This window comes from Dermacentor variabilis, chromosome 3 (assembly GCF_050947875.1).
Source record: "Dermacentor variabilis isolate Ectoservices chromosome 3, ASM5094787v1, whole genome shotgun sequence".
Taxonomy (NCBI): Eukaryota; Metazoa; Arthropoda; class Arachnida; order Ixodida; family Ixodidae; genus Dermacentor; species Dermacentor variabilis.
In genome coordinates, this window is record NC_134570.1 from 10241700 (window position 1) to 10261396 (window position 19697).

At 44.6% G+C, this 19697-nt stretch overlaps 1 protein-coding gene across 3 annotated transcripts in view; it reads right to left on the minus strand.

The window, feature by feature from the left end:
- The window catches only part of mTor (serine/threonine-protein kinase Tor), a 461269-nt gene that overhangs the window by 154234 nt on the left and 287338 nt on the right, over window positions 1-19697 (minus strand). For all 3 annotated transcript variants that reach the window (XM_075684170.1, XM_075684168.1, XM_075684169.1), the window contains 5 exons: window positions 15941-16056; window positions 13229-13306; window positions 8537-8644; window positions 4502-4627; window positions 3727-3858 (listed from right to left, as the gene is read on the minus strand). In XM_075684170.1, coding sequence (XP_075540285.1) covers window positions 3727-3858; window positions 4502-4627; window positions 8537-8644; window positions 13229-13306; window positions 15941-16056 — 560 coding nt within the window. The remainder of the gene's footprint in view (window positions 1-3726; window positions 3859-4501; window positions 4628-8536; window positions 8645-13228; window positions 13307-15940; window positions 16057-19697) is intronic.

The following is a 19697-nucleotide window of genomic DNA, read 5'->3' on the forward strand; positions in this document are numbered from 1 at the left end:
TGTTCGGAAAACGCGCACTGAGACGCTCGCCTGAGTCCGCTGCCCGACTAATGTCATGACGGTTTGGTCTATGAACTTGTCGATGCTATAGATACTGGCAAGTTCACTGCAATGGAAAGGGAGCGGTAAGACGCACATAAAAAAAAAAAAGGCATGGCATATGGTCATGTTTGTACGTATTATGAATTAATGCACTGGATTACAAAAAAGAAGCAGCGGGAATCGTACGCTGAGAACACCGATAAACATACAGTGCGACGCAACTCGAGAAATAACATGGAAACGTTCAAGAATTTAGAAGAAAAAAAAAAAAGACTGAATTGTCGCGATGGCACATCACAGTCCTCGTAGGCATCGAAGTCTCTACAATGAAATTACAGCTCTGATAGCGCCCACGCAACAATGGTTGCTTGTATACTGTCAAATGCTTATATTCTGCGGCCTAAAGCTCATGGCACGGTGTGAAAACGCGCTCATAGCGAAAGCAAAATGCATTGTACACGGACATGCATGCAAACGCGCAGTCAGTCGCTGCGAACCCCTGCGATCGCTGCATTGAGGCTTCATTCTGTTATGCCCCATTTGGTTATACAGACAGCCCACTGTCACAACATATTTCACGTAGTTTACTCTCAGCATTTGGCTACCTTTCACGCAAGAAGCCAGTTCGGGAGATTCAATCGCGGTGACCACGCGCAGTGGCATTCACTGTACATATTCGGTAAAGAGATAGCATCTGTAAACGATTCTGTGCTTTCAGTTTGCCCAAGATTATTATTTAGACAGTTAAAAACTTCGCTCGTTTCGAAAGTACTTGCAAAAATGTCCAGGAGAGCTCGCACATGGTGTTTTCAGTGAGCGCTGACAGCAAAACCTATGAGGAGCGCGCCGCGTGATCCCTCATACTACGCCAGCGAGGCGCTTCCGATAGGTGGCCACTCCGTAACTCCTCGCCGCCAATAGCAGTGCAGTGTATTGCTATGGTTTGGTGAAGTCTCTCTACTGCATCGATGTTAGTTTTATATCTGGTGATTATCAAAGGCTTTGGCTTTTGAATACAGCCTTTTAATTACTTCCTATTCAGTGTCCTAACAGCAAATGCATAGGTTCAACATCCTGAGTGTTACACGTGACTGCAACAGTAGTGTAGCGTTTGCAGCGATAGATGATTACCTTAGAATTACAATAAATTTGGCAATCAAAAGCTGACGACTATAGTTTAAAAATTACTTCAACAACATTTACTAATACTGTATCAGTCTAGGAAAGGAGTACTGAAGAAAGAATGCCTGAAAGATCTACTTATCTCATGTATCGTTTATGCATCCATTATTTTGCTGTGCACTGCAGTTGCCGTTACGTACAAGGAAGGTGACCACTTCATGTACGAAAAATGTTTAAAATGTATCCAATCAAGCTAGGGTTGCTTCTTCATAAATTGGCATGCTGCAGGACTACAAACTAGAACACATTTAGGTGATGCATGCGCTCACTTTCTGCAAATTTTTTTTCTCATTTTGCTGGTTGCGTAGTGGAAAAACTTCATAAAAATGTGAAATAATCTTGCTAACATCACTGCATTGCAAAGCTTCTACTGCTTAAGCCACAAAAGTGCTCTCCGGCAAATAGTTCATGCCCGTGGTTTCGGTTTCATTTGGTTATGACCGCTAGTGCCATTCCGTACCCAATGCTGCATGTGTACCCTACCTTGTTTCCCCTCACTGGAATAAACACGTTCTTTGCCTGGTCCCCGACTTGAGCAGCCCGGCTCTTCTGTTGTGGTGCTTCGCGCATGGCTGTTAGGCCTCATGCCATAGGTCTCCCGCCCTGCCACCCTATCGAAGCTAACACACTTGCCTCGTCCATTACTGCCGCAGCATAGTCTCGAGGCGAAATAATGCACACTGCTGAGGGCACCTCATCACAAATGTCAATTTTGTTCGAAATGATATTCAGCTTTTGTGGAGCTTTGTTTGCAAAAGCCTTATCAATGAATCTCTTCCCTCCCAACAAGAAGGAACAAAACAGTTTATGTGACAGACATAAATTCATGACATTAGTCTCTCTTTGATAGGACATCCAGCACATCCAACTACAGTCAACTCTCGTTACAACGGACCCTAAAAATCTGCCAAAAATGTCCGTTTTATCCGAAGTCCATAATATCCGAAACGCCTCACTTCCAAAACAACTTTATTGCAAAGTGTGAGTGGCGAACGACCAAAGTAAAAAACTAAGAACAAAAGTCGCAGTTTGTCCATATCACAGATTGCTTTCAAAATACGGCGCCCACGGGAACAAGCACTTCGTCCACATCACAGATCGCTTTCAAGATACGGTAACTGCACAGCCGCACCGTAAGCAGCAGCGGCTGGAGTGGAAGCCTCCTCCCTCTTACCTCTCCCAGTGCCTTGCACATGAAAGAAGACGGCACGCTTCCGCCCCCCACCCCCTTCCTCTCTGACCCTCGCAAGTCAGTTGTCAGCCGTGTCGACAGGGCAAAATACGTTTTATACACCCTATTTTGAAAAAAATTGCAGAACATTTTGTCCGTTATAGACGATAGTCTGTTGTAGTGTGGTCCATTAAAAGCGAACTTCATTGTATTAATAAAATAGGTAGGAAGAACTAAAGCTGAAATACGATCCATTATATTCAAAAGTATGTTGTACGTGGGTCCATTGTAGTGAGCGTAGACTGTATAGGCTCTTGAAACTGTACCCAACATCGTAGGTAATAAAGTCTTAAATACAGAGAACAGAGATAAGAGGCATTTTGCCCCTTATAAACAGGTAATCACAATTTTGCCAACAATCAATTATATTCAGATCAATTTGCCATGAGATGGTGCCCTTTTCGAAGTCCTGAAAATCATGATGTTGCAGCTGTCGTTATGCTGAAATGTTTAGATACTCAGTTACCAAAGTATGCACAGACAAGAGTTATGACCTCATAAGTAGAGGCTAGGAACCTGAAGCATTTCTATAAGAAATGTGAAGAGTTACTGCGAATGAAAGTAGTGTACTAAATGTACGACACTAAGCATATATGAGTTACAAGTCAGCTTCGTTGCAGTACACCTTTATTATACGGTAAAGCATATAAACGCCGTGAAAGCAGCTTTGGTAATATGTCCAACTACATTGCGCAGGTAATTTAAGGCCCAATTTGCTTGGGAAATAATAATAATAATAAAAAGAAGAAGAGGAAGAAGCCATGCTTAAGAATTGAGTAAATACTCTAATTGGACATTGTGAGCTACGGTTATTTCTTGAAAATCTTCCTAGGCCAAGCTGAAAATAGGAATTTTCTGAGGAAGATTGACAAGTGTTCAATGCATTCACTGTCCCGCAAGTTCTGATTAGAGACGCTGTCATTAAGAGGGTCCCTACTGTGGTTACCACATGGGTCAGGCATGTGTGTGCAGATCGTTCAATTTCGAATTATTCAACGAAGACTACTTTTAGGAATGAAATAATGAAAGTTTGGGCCCATAGAAATGTATGGGCATTGACTGGGGCCTTCGCTCAGGATCAAATTCATTGGAGTCAATTTAATTAATGGAAGTCTACTGTATTCAGTATTCCCACACACCTTGCAAAATTATTTTTTCTCTCCAATTAACTTTCTTTTTTTGCCAGGCATGCCATTATATGATTTTTTCTTTACGGTCGACTTTCCATGCAGGAAATTGCCTATGAAGTGTATATAAAATGGTATTCTTACCTTCTGGTTGCTCTGCCACATGTGTTTGATATAGGCAAATGTTACAGCAGGGTAAGCAGTAGGCAGAGGCTGGTTAGGCACTAGAGAAGGGTCTGTTCCCAAAAGAGTGACCAGTGTTCTGTGAGACTGTGCCTGCAACAAAACATCAGGAGGTGCGTGCCATTAGGTTCTCCCTTGCACACTTGTAACAGACAAAATAAACAGGCTGCACTATACAGCCTCAGAATAATTGTGAAAAGCCTGGCACACCAAGGGCAATGTTCTCAGTTTATTACTTTCAGGGATCCTTCTGCATGACATAACATATGGCACAGTGCTTCAATGGTGTGATGGACGTTTTGCGTCCTGGTTTGGTCACCAGTGTCTGCTGAAAGTGAGCAACTCAGAATGTGACCACAGAACGGGCTCTGCACAAGCACACACTCATTCATGCTGAGCCCGGTTGTTTCTAAGTACAAAACATGGGCACACAAGGGAGCAAAAGCATTCATACACCACTACTACAGAGGCCAGTTTGCTTGCACATGGCAGAACCAGGCTGTACCTTTGTTACAAAGATTTTGCAGAAAAACATCCAACTGCCAGTGCACACAAAGGAAAAGCTTATGAAAAGAATTTTAGTCGACCTTCATTGTGAATGATCACATGAAAAGAATATCGTCACGAACACCAATAAAAAGTAAAGCTAAAGAATGTTAAGAGCAATTATCCTCTTGAGAGCTTTGCCCTGTCTACCGTAAGCCATGAAGGCGCTTCTAATAAAAGCATGTCTTACCAGTCGTTCATTGCGCCTGCACAGGCTGCTGAACTTTAGCCAGCTACGCATGTCATCCTTGGGCTTCACAACCAAAGAATGAAGCTGCAATATCCTCTGCCAGTCCTCGACAATCCTCTGGCAACCCTGGCATGGGGGAGAGGTTCAAGTGAAAGCAAACATCAGAGAGCCTGTATCATCCATTACTACAAGACCATTAAAATTCCCCCTTGTTTCTGCGCATGCAGCTGATTTCATAGATGTCACGGTAAGCCTAACTACACTCAGAAAAGCTGCCTTTCAGAAAGTGAGGTAATAAGACATTAGCATACGATGTGGGGATGCGTGACTCTCACGCCTCCCCTGAGATCTAGTTTTCCCGCATGGCTCGTCTCCTGCAGGGCGACTTCGCCCGCGGCAGTCGGAGTGGTACAAGCGCGGTGCGAGAGATGGCGCGAGCGTCGCGCCGCTGCGGGGTTACTCGGGCGCCGGGAGACAAGGCGCTCTGTCTCTTTTGGGGGTTCGGGAAGCAAGCGGGACGGACATGCCGTGCTGCGCATGCGCCCACCCCTGGCTTCTGCGAGACCGCCTCGCGTGGCCGCTTTCGAACGCGCCACGATTCGCGTGACCATACACGCGAAGGACCAGGCGTTGGGATCCAGCATGGGGCGAACATATTCGCTCGTTTTCCGGTCGCGGTGAGTCGGACTTCTAGATTTGTCGCGCGCCCATCGGCATGTTTTGTGGGTAGCAACTCGGCTAGCAGGCATTGATCTATGAAAGGTGCAATAAATACCCTTGTGATTGTTTGCACTACTGTGTTGTCGTTCCTTTGTCCCAAGAGTACGGGTGTGAGCGACCCCACAACATATACAGCGAAAACACATGCATCTGTAAATTAGAAGCTCAGCACACTTTCTTTGGCAAACTACACTCACATTAGCACCATTAATGAAATATCAACATGAAGTTTAATGTCTCGCTTTCATTTTTGGCTTTAACAGATGCCTGTTACATCTTCATATCCCCTTTGTCTCACAGTACGAAGCCTCAAGCCGTCCTTTGTGCAAAGAATTACAGCATCATTCTTATTGGCCTGATCAAAATGTGCACCAGGTGCAGTATGCATTCATGCAGCAAGTGACAACACAGTAATTGCAGGTGGTGACTGCATAGCATTACAAACAGATGCATATGTCACCCCCTTTTAGTGTGATGAAAGAACACGTATGGGTCCCGAAGGGGATTTGCGTTATTTCACTGTGACTTGGTCAGTGACCGCAATTTCTTCATCAACTTAGTGCAGTGGATGCATTGAAACGTTTAAGGCAGCTCAACAAGAGAAAACTGCAGGGTAAAAATGACACAAAAGTAGTGGTGTGCAAACACCAAATTTTCCATTTCAAAGTGAATTCGAATAATAAACACTAAGTGCCTTTCGAATTGAATATTTTTTGAATCAGAATACTATTTATTGGCTTTGGCAAAAATGGAATTTTTTTCACCAACCACAAGTATGGAAAAAAAAGTGATAGTACAGCAAATAGTGTATAGGAAAATTATGCTTTGTGGCCAACAAAATTCTCTAGTACAACACTTTTACTTGACAGTATCACAACTGCAGTTTTTGATGTTGCCATGAAGGAAGGATAGCTGCTAGACATGTCCGTGGAGCAATGACACCCTCCTGCCATTTCCACATTCCTCCAGACACTGAGAAGAGCCGCTTGCTCAGACACTAGTGTGTCTGATACCAGACACACTAGTGTCTGGTATCAAAAGGTATCTCTTCACAAGCCGAGTCAACAGTGGGTTTCGTGCTTACGCTGCCACTCATACACGGATCTCTTTTTCGGCCCAAATGCGCATATCTTTCAACTTGCTTTTGTTGCAGTGAAGATTCGTGCTAGTTGAGGATTCTCCAGACACTGAAAAGAGCCACCTGCTAGATGCAATAGTGTCTGGTATCGACAGGTATCTCTTCCGAAGCAGAGCCAACAGTGGGTACAATGCTTACACCACCACTCGCACGGATCTCTTTTTCGGCACAAATTTCATTATGCACATATCTTTTAACTTGCTTTTGTTGCAGTGAAGATTCCTGCTGGTTGAGTATCCTCCATACACTGAAAAGAGCCACTTGCTAGAAACACTAGTGTCTGGTATCGATAGGTATCTCTTCCGAAGCAGAGCCAACAGTGGGTACAATGCTTACACCACCACTTGCACGGAACTCTTTTTCGGCCCAAATTTCATTATGCACATATTTTTCAGTTTGCTCTTGTTGCAGTGAAGATTCCTGCTGGTTGAGTATCCTCCAGACACTGAAAAGAGCCACCTGCTAGATGCAATAGTGTCCGGCATCAACAGGTATCTCTTCCGAAGCAGAGCCAACAGTGGGTACAATGCTTACACCACCACTCGCACGGAACTCTTTTTCGGCCCAAATTCCATTATGCACATATCTTTCAACTTGCTCTTGTTGCAGTGAAGATTCCTGCTGGTTGAGGATCCTCCAGACACTGAAAAGAGCCACCTGCTAGATGCAATAGTGTCCGGCATCGACAGGTATCTCTTCCGAAGCAGAGCCAACAGTGGGTACAATGCTTACACCACCACTCGCACGGATCTCTTTTTCGGCCCAAATTTCATTATGCACATATCTTTCAGCTTGCTCTTGTTGCAGTGAAGATTCCTGCGGGTTGGGGAGGTTATTGAAGTCTTAACACAGTGCAGGTGTGGAAAAAGCTTCTTCTGGAGGTTTTGTTGCTGAGAACATCCTTGAGTCCGTGGGTATTTAAATTTTCTCACGCTTTACACCCAGTTTGCCATTGGAGGATGTTGGTGATACAGAACTAGTCAATGTACAATTTTTCAGACTCCCTAAGAGCAAGGACGACTAAAAAAATGGGCAGTCCGAAAAAATGAAGGCATACCTTTACTGCCCACAAAGGCTCAAATCACCACGGCCATGTCTGAAATAGCTGTGAAGGCTCATCAGTACGATTATTAGGCGTTTAGATACTGTGACAAGCGATGGCGGGAATGTGCGTGTATAATTAAGGAACACATACCATGTGCCATGACAGTGGCCTCTTTCCACTCTTGGTATGCTTCACCACAATACATTGTATATGCTTGACTGTGGAACACTGCAGCAAAGCTGACTATTGGAAACGGGCATTAGGCAATGTTTCCCAGACTCTTGTTATGGTTTCCTCACTTCGAAGTTATCGGCGAGGATTACAAGAGCACAGGTCTGACTAATGTAGTTTCGGACCTGTGGTCATGGCAAAAAGTAGAAAAAATCAAATGGCGAAGGGTTTCAGCATCTGAAATTTCAGACACGCTTTATACATTGGCTTTATGAGGTATGTGATGGTGATGCGAGGATGTCCAAGTTATAAGGCATGGCCGAAAGATTGGGCACTAGAAAAATTGGTTGTTGGCTGCACTCAAGAGTGAAGGTCTAAAAACATTCCCAAATTGCTGCTTGGTCAAATTTGTTGCCTGAAAACCATGTTTTTAACCCCTCAGCCAGATTAGATCAGACACAGGTTTCCACCACCTGGAAGTTGGTGTTTTCAAGATGCATGAAGAGACAGTACAGTATGTGTACTTGAGCTGATAGTGTCGGGTAGTCACCAGCACCAGTGATGGGCCCATGACATTGCCCCCTTTTCACTTTTGGTGAAATACAAATAAGTATCATCGCAATACCTTGTATGCTTCGCTGCATAACTGTGGCAAAGCTGACTGCAGGAAACTGACCAACATTATGCTTGCATTGCTGTGTGTTGGCGACTATGCAAGAACACCGGTACAGCCATTGCAAAAGCACAATAAGGGAGCTAGTAAACATCATTCAAGAAACGTAATTTCTCTATGACTTCGTTGTTAAAACATGTTCGGAGTAAATTTCAAAATTTTGTGGGGTTGAAATATCTCAATAGTAAAAGTGTCTTTAGAATCAAATCAAATACCAACCAATTCATAGTTTAGAATATTCACACACCGCTATATAAAACCTTAAACAAACCATAAATGTACACTTACTTGCAGCCTGTCCCACCATTTCTGCTTGATTGCTTCCCTTCGTTCAGGCACAAGCTTGTACTGAATCACTTCCTCCAGTTCAGCCAACATCTGCACTTGCACCATAGCCTGTATTACGGTGAAATAACAAAATGAAAAAGTCGATTACACCTTATCATATAATACACAGTATGGGCTACTCTTAAAAGGAACAAATACGAGTGAGAAAGTTGCGATTTTATCTTTTTTGCAAGTCTTTAAACACTGCTTTTCCACAGATGGCTTAAAGTATGTGGCACTGGCTCTTCTCCGTGTGCATGCACAACATACCGGCCCTTTTCCTGCTGGCAAGTGGAGCCGGAGTACCATGATGCAGTGAGCCATCGCTGTGATCCCCTTAACAGTGGACTACACCATATATTTCAGGTATTAGCTATCAGGAGTGTGCCAACAACAAGATATTAGATTTTGAAATAAATACCAAATCAAATCCCACGAAAAAAGAAATAGAAATATTTAATATAAGCAAATTTAAAACTAAGTTTGATTTTTGTGAACTTGTGCAAGAAAATCAGCTGATGGACATACTTAAGAGTGTACTTTTATTGGTAATAGGAACTCTTCCAGCTGGCTATATAATACTGGTATTTATGAATGGAGACATTCAATATTGTCTACTGTTATTAACTGTCATCTACTGCTATTATTACACCAAATCAATAAGCCAGCACTGATTACAGCTCTGGAACATAATTTATCAATAACATGTCTACCTAATGCTCCACGAGAATGTTTTCTTTTTTTTTTTTTCTCTTCGGTTGAGTTCTGTGGGTCATCGTTAGTACATTCAGGCCAATCCACAGGGCAGACAAACGTGCAAATGGTACATCATCTTATTTGATGTGATTGCTCCGTGCTTAGCCACTGTGAGGGTAGCACAGCTGCTTTCACCAACCATCCCAAGCAGCTACTCTATTTTCTGCTGCCTACCAAGGGTTCTGAAACCAGGAGGGCAGAAGTTTACAAGACACGCCCCACTCTTTCTCTGTCCACTCTGCTGCACGTGGGAATGTGTTTGCAGCCGAATGGCCTGTAGACTGGTGACATGATATTTTCATGCACATCAAATAAATTCAGAGCTAGTGCAGTGATGGGTTCCATGAAACTGTAAGAAGACGAAAAGAAATGGCCATGGAAAGAAGGAACTTCAGGTAAACCCACAACAGGAGGTAGGACACTCACGCAAGGATGAATGAAAGCGAAAGTTGCATGAAAACAATGGACAGTCAAATGGGCTTGTAAACGACAACTTGTGGGATTGTTTCAATAATTCTATAATCTTGGAGTCAACACAAACCACAATCTCTGGGATCTGTATTTTACATCGATGATTTTTTTCTTTTCCCTTTCTTCTAGCATTTGGTGAATTGCATGTAAAGCTGCTGACCGATTCTTTGAATGCCTTATTTCTAGGTCTGCATGATTATTTGGCCTTTTGAAACAGCCATGCATGCAATGTTGCAAAGGTGGCGGCCATGAGCAATGTTAGTGCCATCTACACCGTTTCCTTCGTCGGCAGCAAAACGTTTCGTTTACTTCTTGTGCATTGGTGAAGCTCTGGAAGAATTTTGTGGGTGTGCTTGTCTATGTCTTCAGGAAGAAAACAAGCTGATTCAGGGAAAGACAAATAAATACCATAACAAGAACTGAGTCCCTAACGCTGGAACTTAACCCATTCACAGCAGACCTCCTCACAACATCATTAGCTCAAACAATTTTCTTCTTTCTGAAAAAAGATGTCCCAGGACTAAACTACACCTAGGAAAGCGACATGCCTGCATTTACTTGCATGATGGGAACTGGTACCCAACTGCTTTGTGCTTTCGCAGCACTGCAACAGATGGCGCATGGGTTGGCAGAAAGCTTCACTGCATGGAGGCTATACCAAATTATTGAGAAACTGAATAATAGATGCTCAAGTTGCAAATTCAATTATTTAATTTGTATATAAGTGTCCACACACTCCTATTACTCAAGTATACTAATAAAGATGGGGCAAACGATTAGCTACATTTTGAAATCTGAGCTACTTCTCTACAAGAAAAGACCCAGAGGCGGCGGCCATCGTGATTGGAAACCGGCGTCCGAAAGCGAAATACGGCTTTTCACTGGTGACGGGTCTCTGGTGCCCAGAGTCGACTCACTCCGAATATTGGGGATGTACAGTAGAACCCCGCTGTTACGTTCCTCACTGCTGCGTTTTCCCGGCTGCTACGTCGTTTTCATCCGGTCCCGGCATAGCTTCCATAGGATTCAATGTATAAGGAACCCCGCTGCTACGTCGTAGCTGTGAAAACGTTCCCGCATGATACGTCACAACTTAGCACCCCGAACCCGCCTGGGCTGAAGTAGGCAACGCGCTCCAACCGCCATTTTGGCTTTTGACGAGTTTTGGCTGGGCTTGGCCGGGCTTGGCTATGGAACTGGCTGCAAAAAGCCGCACGCCAGTTCGAGAGGCCGCACTAAGTGGCCATTCGTGAAAAATGCTCTCACTATCATCACTGTGATTAGGGTCACCGCATGGTTGTTGGACGGGTCGACTCACGGAGGAAGGAAACTCGGGAGAGGCCCTCGCGTCACTCTTTGTGAAGCAAAAGTGAAACCGGAAGTTGGCGTTGCTCGTGGCGTTGCTCCGCCTACCGGGACAGCTCTCCTCTCTTGTTTACATTTCTCCCACGCCGCGCCGCGCGCAACCGGGCTGCTCGGACGCGCGCGCTCCGCAGCAATACTAAACAGTCGTTAGCGGGTTAGCATGATTACGCCAAAGAGGGCAAAATTTCCCGCGGATATTCCTTCGTCCGTTGCCATTGCCGTGGCGCGGTGACGACGAGGAGCACGAGCCGCATGATGCCGGGCAGTGGCCAAATCCTAGCTCTGGAGAAGCCGTCGCGGCTCTGGACCTCCTCTGCAGATACGTCGCACCTCACAGCGACGCTGACAGCAATTCGGCCTTCCAGGCTATTGAGAAACGTGTGGCGATTTCTACCGAGCGAAAGAAACGGCAAGCCATCATTCTAGGCTTTTTAAAGTCCTAAGCGCACTCTGTGGAAATAAATTGTCTATAGTTGAAGCTGCCCTTTTTTTCATTCATTTTCGGAGCTTTCCTCACTGTTGCGTTTTCCCGGCTGTTACGTTTTTTTCCCCCGGTCCGGTGAAAAACGTATGAACGGGGTTCCACTGTATATCGAGTCTAACGGTGCCAATGGAACCGCACTCAGAAAGATCACCGCCAAGACGGAGAGTGCTCTCGGCCTCATTCGGAGGATCGCCAACAGGCACCGGGGAATCAAGGAAGACAACCTCATCCGCATTATACATGCTTTTGTTCTCTGCCACCTTTCATACTCGGCGGCCATGCATAATTGGCATGTTGCAGAGAAGAACAAGCTCAATTCACTCATCAGAAAGGTCTTTAAGCTCGCCCTCGGCTTACCTGCAAGCACTCACACCGAAAATCTGTTGAAGCTCGGAGTCCACAACACGCTCGAAGAAATTATCGAGGCACAAGAGTACTCACAGCTGCTCAGGCTATCCGGCACCCCGACGGGCCGCAAGTTACTCGGCGAGATGGGCCTCAATCCTGTCCACCAGTGCCCCGACGCCGTGCGGATTCCTGGCGACATCAGGTCTCACCTGCACATCGCGCCCCTTCCCCGCAATATGCACCCCGCAAACAACGTCGGCAGACGTCGGGCCAGGGGTACAGCTCTACTCGAGCATGTCCGCAATAACCGCATTGAGGCAAGCTTCGTGGATGCCGCGGCATATGTCCAACAAGAGGCATTCGCCGTCTCCATCGTAGACTCCAATTCAAGGCTCACTTGCTGCGCTACGGTACGCACTTCGAGGCCCGTGGTAGCCGAACAGGTTGCAATCGCGCTGGCTGTGCTCGATGGTCGCAGAGAGGCAATATATAGTGATTCCAAGGCAGCCATTAAGGCCTACCAAACCGGTATGGTCTCCCCCCAGGCCCTCCGCATTCTCCAAAGCGCCAAAAGTATCTCTCTGCATTCTCTCATTTGGTTTCCCGCTCACTTGGGGTCGATTGAGGGTTCTCCCTCTAACCCTAACGAAGGCGCACACGAGGCCGCGCGAGGACTCACTGACCGCGCCGCCTCAGCAGTCGCCCAGCCCCGCGGGGAACCCTTGCTTACGTTTAATGAGATCACCACGCACTACTATCTGTCACGACGGGTCTTCCCCCTCCCGCACCCCGCCTTATGTAGGGCGCGGGCGGTTACCCTTCGACTTCTACAAGCCCGTGCATACCCTAACCTCGCGGTTCTTCATGCCATATACCCTGAAAGATATCCCAGTGCGGACTGCCCTGCCTGTGGACTAAGGGCAACGTTGGACCATGTGTTGTGGGAGTGTGAAGCCATCGGCTCCTCCTTCAGCGAAGATAGGTGGGCTGCGCTCTTGGGCAACCCCGAACTCAACGACCATACCCTGGCCGTCCAGAGTGCCCGCGATCGGGCCGTCAAGCTGTGCTTGGCGGTCCCTACGTGGGACTAGCCGGGTGGCGCGGGGTCTTCCCTGCGTCTTCTCTGGACCAAAATAAAGTTACTTCACTCACTCACTCACTCACATTTCAGCTTATAGCAGTGAAAAAAAAAGTTTCATGTTGCAAGTATCTACATCATCCATACACACCCCATATGCTCGGCTATAGCTTTCTCCAACCATGGCAGTAAGGTCTGTGTCTATCAGGTCTCTTGCTTTGTCAATGAACTGAAACAAACAAAAGCACGCATGAAGAGAATAAATTAAGGCATATATCAACAGCAAGAGACAACTAACTGCATTCTACTCAAAATATGGAGAACCTATGCCCTAAGTATGTGTCACATCAATTATGGAGTCGGAGCACAATGCTAGGTCAAGCATGAACAAGCCTTTTGACACCTACAGCTGTATGTTTATATATGGTTTAATGAAACACTTTTCAAGTCACTTAACCTTCTTTCCACAAAGCTTTAGTGAGGTCAGAAAAAATGACATCACAAAAGTGGGCCCCTGTAAGATTTGCTGATCTACATTTGTCATCTGACCTTCGAAGGCTAAATGCCTGCTGCATAGACAACAGTATATAGAATGGTTTTTTCTCTCCAAATGCCATATTCCTTCACCATCCTTTCACTGAAATGAAGCTGTTTTGATCTGTCATTAATGCATATGATGCATACAATTAATTCTGGATAAAAAACTGCAGCAGCACACTGCAACATCCCACCTTTATGTGAAAATTGCACTAAAAAAAGTAGGGGTGTGCCAATACCGAATAGTAGATTGAAAATAAAATAGCAAATCAAATCAAGAAAAAAAGAAAATGAGTATCAAATTGAATGTCGAATATCAGAAAATTTTTCACACAATTTAATGCTTACAAATTTTGGGATAAAAAATATGGTGCTACATGCTCAGGAGTCTCCTAGCATTACATAACAAGAATGTAGCAAGGCATCAGTAACTTAGGTACAGAGAAATTAAGACATACAGCACAGTCTACTCTTATTAAAGGGAATACCAAATTATTATGCCAGCTCTGATTACAGCTTAGTTCTAGTATATGAAAGTCTGGAAAGCATATTCCTTCTATCAAAGAATTTCTGTTGAATAGAATCAAGTGCTCTTATTTCCTCTGAATCTAATGAATTAGTGGTGTTCTGTTGTACTGAACACCAATGAGGTTCTGTCTAATGCCAAACCTGGTGTTCTGCGGCAATCTTTTATATCTTGCATAGAAAGTTTTGCTTTCCAGGTTCCTCAAAAATATAGAAGAGCTGCCATCACATTACCGCAAGTGGCTTACTGTAACGCCAATCTGTTTCATTGCCAGGCTCAGTATGATTTGCCACCTGTCAAAGATATTGAAATCTGGAGGGTCATGGCAAATTTGCATTTTCCTTTCCTTTGTTTATCCGCTGTCTGCACCAAATGCATGCAAACGGGTCAAAACACTGTTGCATCTAAGCGTGAACACCACCCACAGCTAGCCTTGCGCAGGTTGCTTGAAGCTACAAAAAGAGACCAACGTGCGTCTATGAACGGCATAGGGAACGAGAGGCCGCCATACAGTGTGTCAGAAAAATATCGGCCATGAACAACTTTGTTGCTATCCCAACAAATTGTGTTCATTTGCGCGCACGTTAGTTTGCTTTCCAAATGTTGTGTAGCTGCTGCAAATAGATCTGCATCAATTCAGCACCAAACTGTAATTTCAGCTGCCAATGCCCAATGAAGCAGAGTCGATTAGGCCTGATGGCCTAGGCAGTATGGTCGTGACAAAAATTCACCGTTGGCCAATGTGCTAATGGGCTGCAAGCTGTCGCAGAACGCTTGCTACAAATATGTTTGTACGGTTGGCTCATCAGTGGTCAATCCCAAAATAATGCGCGTGGGTTAGATTGACAGCTCTTGAAGTGGCATGAAGTTTGTCACTGCATATCCAACACAATCTGCATGCTTCTTGGCAGCTAATCAGCCCAATCTTTGCACATGCTTCCGCACTTTATAAAATACATGCTGCCTTTGTTGCCATTCTTTCTGTCTGCACTGCATTATCATTTCGATTGGTCCTGATGACCCAGATGAACTGAGCTGATGCGACAACATTCTGCAGCCTGCGGAATATGGCCGCTGTGTGTGTGGATTCTCGCATCAGGCTGATGTCAGGGAGCGTTTTCAGTGACAAAGTCTGCTACCCCTGTGTGCTTAGCACTCATTTTGTACCGAAAAGGAAGTGAAACGCTTGCTTGGGTGGCATTGAACACAAGGGGGAGTGCGGCGCATGTGACATGCGGCACTGTGCGGGTACACAGGGTATGTATATCAAATATTGAAAAATCTAATAGTAGATATTCGATTCGAGAATCGACTTATTCAGCCTTTCACTATTCAATTCAACTAGGTGATATTTGAGTATTCACAGACCCCTACAAAGAAGACAACAGTCTATCCAGGAGGGTGGCTTACACCCATCTCCCAGAGTGACACAACACTCATCTAGCACCACCACATTCAGCATTTAACCAAACTTTAACAGCTGCTCATAGGAAATACAGAAAGGGAGAACACAGAACAAAAAGACTACGAGAGGTAACTTTCCTCTGGAATACCATACACAGCTATATGCAAGTTTTAAGGTGATCCACAATACTGAGACTGCATTACTGGTCACAGTCTTTGCACATTAACAAAGACAAAAGACAAATGTGGGTATGCGGTATGAATGATAAAGAGCTTCAGAAGATTAAACTTGGTCTCGAGCATTTTGTAACTGAGCTTCTCCTAGCCTGGATATTGCTTTGAGATGTAGAGCCTGAGAAAAAGCGATATCTCAAGAGATGCACCATTCCACCATACCTGCTGTGCACCTTGGAAGTTTTCCTTGTGTACAGCAAGTACTGCTTGGTGAAAGGCACTGTCAGTGGTTTCACGAGGGATCACCTGCACATACTCCTCCATGGTTTCCCACTTTTCTGCAAACACCAAGCAAAACAAGAGTTAATGCTTACCTACAATGGCACCAACTTGAAAGATTAAAACAGACACCAAAGCTAAATACTAAATAGGGCCATAGTTTGTGAGGATAAACAACTCTTCAGCAGAGAAGGTGATGAACGAATGGATCCTCCTTAAATATTACTACCAATATGCTGCGCTGACAACATGGTAAGACTACAAAGATATACTCTTTATAGACTTATACTTATACTTAGACTTAGACTTATACTCTGGTAGCAACTGCATAGCTTGCGCAGCGGCACGCATCACATATTGAAAGCGATCTGCAGATGCGACGACTCTGGAGTCGGTCAACTCGCAGTCAGCTTGCCATTGCTTGCATTGCTGCTCTGTCCTCGCACGGCACTGGGCAACACAATCATGAGAAGAACCCAGTAAATCCATAGCGCGCACACAACCCATAGCAACAGCCAGAGGAGGTCAACCCAGCGTGTTCCACATGATCATAGCATCTAAACCAATTTTGACAATAGTTTTTTCCGTTAAAAAGAATGGGTGGGGAAAGAAAGAAAATAAAATAAAAGAAAACGTATATAAGTCGCACCATTCTATACAACGCACCGACGAAAAATTCAGAAAAAAATATAAACACAACTTATACACTGCAAAATTCGGTATATCCTTTCTTGGCACATTACATGACTAAACATAATATAACTATGACCCATTACCCCTATGTCCTCGATGGATGGTATAACACTAAATGCTGCAGTGCCACCTGGTAGATAAGGATTACACTGTGAAAGAGAAATTGTAAGGAAAATGCCCTGAGTTGTTGATTAACTCAGCAACTTGCTCTGCAGTTTGCTAACCTCCTGGCTAGTTCAAATTGTAGAGCGACTCCCCAGGAAAGGCACTGTTCCCGACTTCGATCCCAAAACAAGATTTAATTTTTCTTCAACAGGCAAGTTTGCTTTCCGACAAAACCATGTGAATTTCCTTTGGAGATTTGTGCTACTAATGGGTGGATGAGAATCTTTCCCTTTCCTGCAACTTCCTGCACCTCACAGATTTCTGCACAACTGATTTGCCATATTCGACGGCCCTGTGCTTCGAGTTGCCAATTGATTCGCTCTCGTGCTGTGATCTGTTAGCCTGCTTAGCTCAGATTGTAGAACAAGCGCTTGCAAAAGTCATTGGCCCCGAGATAAATCCCTAAATCAGGACAAGCTTTTCTTTGACTGTGAACCTTTCTTTAATTCTGAGAAGCCTGTATTGAGTTCCCCTTTTAGCTTCATGCTTCTGTCAGGTGGTTGAAAATTTTTCCTTTCATAACATACTTTGCAAATTTCTGCAGAACTGATTTGCCATATTGAAACATTAAACCATCTCAACAGCAACGGAAGATTATCTTATTAGGTCTAACAGCGTCAAAACAGACAGGTCAGAAACAGATACAGTAGAATCCTGTTGATACGTTCCCGTTATGTACATTTTCTCAGTGTCAACATTCGCAGTCGAGAACACAAAAAATGACCCAATAGAGTTACTCAAATTTTTTGCCGGTTTATATGTTCCCAGAACACACGATTTTTCGTCACCAACGTTCAGTACGTCGCTAAACTGTGATTGTATAATACATTGACTGGCCGCTAGATCCCATGTAAACAAGAAAATGCATGAGGCGCGCGATCGCAAACAGTATATATATATATATATATATATAGGTGCCCGACATGGAAGCTTCACTGCGATGCTTGCCTGCCCGTATGTCTCGCATGAAAACACCGGCGCGCACTCAGTTTCTTATTGTACCAGCAAATCTTCTCCAGGGACACTGCACGCGGCATTCACAGTTATCACTGCCAATCCTATTGCAATAAGGATCTTCACCTATCTGTTTCGCAGTGCGTGGTGCCGTCACAAGCAGAGCGCATGCCAGGTGATAACTGAAATGCGACGCTGTTCCCTGCTGCAGACTGCAATCGTATAAGTTTTCCAGCTGCTAGATTTTATGTGAACAAGAAAAGGCGCGAGGCACGTGCGATCAAGAACAGTATATAGCCACCCGTCTCACGCGCAAACGATGGCAAGAACAGTTTCTTATTTCGGTCCCAGCAAATATCCAGCTGGGCTGTCGCACGCTGCATTTACAGCTATCGCTGCGAAGCCAATTGCGCTAAGCGTTTTCATCTACCTGTTTTACAGCACGTGGTGCATAGTGCGTTGTGCCATTGGTAGCATACTGCATGCTTTTAGTAGGCGATAATCCAAATGTGCCGCTGTTCCCTGCTGCAGGCAGTGCAATGTCGGCAACAGGTTTGGCTTCGGCGGCATCCGGCCTCGCCCACCAGCTCGATTTCGTTTCGGTTTCCTGTCGCCCTCTTAAAACACCACACAATAGTAAAACAAAACTCGTCTACGGCCGCTGGAGCACCACAAGCTCGACGTGCATTGGCGTCTCATGGCGCAGCGTTTCGCACGACGCTTCACATTACATAGATGTCAACAATAGTTGAGTCTGTCAAATTCTTTTAGTTACTTTCGATCGTATGTTTTTTCTTGTGGTTTTTTCCAAAACATATGAACGAGGCTCTACTGTATATGTAAAGAGGCAGTATACATGAGGCACTACTAATGTTCTCAGATGACACTTTCGGCGGTACTCTTGCTTTCGTGCAATGCATTGTCCAACAGGGCACTTTCAGGCAAGAGAGCGAGAGAGAAAGAAACATTTATTATACGAAACAGTGTCCCGAGCGAGGCCAGGTATCACCCTAAGAACAGCATTATTTTGGCACAACTTCCCTGCTGTCTGTCCTGTTGATACTGTACATGTTCAACAACTGTGTATAATGTGGTAGTAACACTGACAGAGAATGTTTATGCCTAGGCTTATCCTAGCAGCTGGAGTCTGCAACTATCTAATAAAGCTAAAAAAAGCAAGACAAAAATTTTCTGTCAGTACTTCTCTATGATATGTTTCACTTCATTTAAATTCCTTCCAATTGTTTTATGTAGTTTCAGTGTCTCTTATCTTGACATTAAGCAACAAAGGCGGCACTGCCAAGCCTACTGCGGGACCTCTGGCAATCTCGGCAGTGCTGGAGAGTCTCATCTTCCAAAGCTTCCGTCAACACACATGCACCTTCTTCAATGAGGAGTTATGCTACATCAGGGATGAAAAAAATTGTGGCAACATAGGCCACTACCTAAATGGTAGTTGAATGAGGGTTTTATGTCTAGAATTTAATTCTTGATCAATTACATGCTGGCACTGAACAAGGTGAAAAGAAACGGACAGGCTGCCATGCTTGCTGCCACGCTTGCTGTAAGCTCTGTAGTCACATCTTGTAGCTTTTATGCTGCCCGTCCTGTCCACATCGTTGATGTGGCAATTTCAGTGGATGTTCTAAAACAGCAAACCCGTTTCTACTTGGGATTGATAAAAATACAGCTGCTGGCTACACCCAAACCTCGTTATAACGAAGTTGAAGGAGAAGCCGAAATTACTTAATTTATATCCGTTACTTCGTTACATTCATTGTTGTCATTTACTGCAAGATATGCCCAATGAGGTCACAATCGTAAACATGTAAATAAGACAGTGGCCTTGCGGATCTAGCAGCTACACGACAATGCATGCCATGAAATT